This window comes from Engraulis encrasicolus, chromosome 4 (genome assembly GCF_034702125.1).
Source record: "Engraulis encrasicolus isolate BLACKSEA-1 chromosome 4, IST_EnEncr_1.0, whole genome shotgun sequence".
Taxonomy (NCBI): domain Eukaryota; kingdom Metazoa; phylum Chordata; class Actinopteri; order Clupeiformes; family Engraulidae; genus Engraulis; species Engraulis encrasicolus.
The window spans coordinates 28,202,896-28,203,783 of record NC_085860.1 but is presented as its reverse complement, the minus strand read 5'-3'; the positions used below and the strand labels follow the sequence as shown (position 1 = coordinate 28,203,783).

The following is an 888-nucleotide window of genomic DNA, read 5'->3' as shown; positions in this document are numbered from 1 at the left end:
CGGCCCTTAGCCCCACAACCTGGCCCGGCGGCCATCTTTAGCACCTAGCCCCCTTTTGATGAGATCACCGTCAGCCCGCTTTTGTCCGGGCCAGCCCGGGGCTGGCCCTGCAGTGAGACCAAGGCTATTGGAGTGATGGCCGCTTGTGTTGCTTTGCGCTATAATTATTCAACCGGTGGTGACCATGGGGCAGATCTGTGTTGCTGTCGCGGGGTGGGGCGGATCCAGGCAGCGTGGAATGAGTTTAGGTGGGGGCGAGCGAGGGAGGAGAAGGGGAGGGGTGTGCCATGTGCTGCCTGCAGATCGGAAGGTGAGCGAGCTTGGTCATTTCCCTCTGGCTGGCCCCCTTTTAATCCCGACAACGTTTTTCTACAGTGGGGAAGCCAGGGTGAAGGGTTGCTGCCGTGCTGTCGAAGTTCAAATTAAGGGCTAGCGTGGATGCGTAAATTCCTGGTGCACTGCTCTCTCGCAAAACTGTCACATCAAGAGTAAAGAAAAGGTTAACTTCAGCGAACGGTATGGTCGACAACTCCACTAGCGGCAAGGCCCAGATGGTAAGTTTCGTCGCGTTGGCATTCTGCCATGATTCGGACTATCCACACGATAATTTGCTAATTTTGGGCTTGTCATATCCGATCGTAACTTTCAAGGAGAACACATTAAAACATGTAAACATCAGATAATGTTGCTTAACAGCGTATTCAAGTGGCTGACCAAAGTTTATCATAAACAAGTTGTTAGCTTGTTTAAATCCATGTTGTACACGTCACGAATGCAGGCATACTTTGCAATCCGACGGGGGCCGCCTCGTCAGTAGTCTCTACGGCCATTGATTGTCGATTGATAAATTATTTTATTAGCTTATCTTGTCTTTCGCCATAGTCCTAT

The 888-nt window shown here is 50.9% G+C and overlaps 1 protein-coding gene across 1 annotated transcript in view; it reads left to right on the top strand.

Moving 5' to 3' along the window:
• The first annotated feature begins 282 nt into the window (after positions 1-282).
• arid3b (AT-rich interactive domain 3B) overlaps positions 283-888 on the top strand; it is a 46,977-nt gene continuing 46,371 nt past the window's right edge. The window contains exon 1 of the mRNA XM_063197068.1: positions 283-554. Within this exon, the coding sequence (XP_063053138.1) occupies positions 519-554 (36 nt within the window). The 5' untranslated portion in view covers positions 283-518. The remainder of the gene's footprint in view (positions 555-888) is intronic.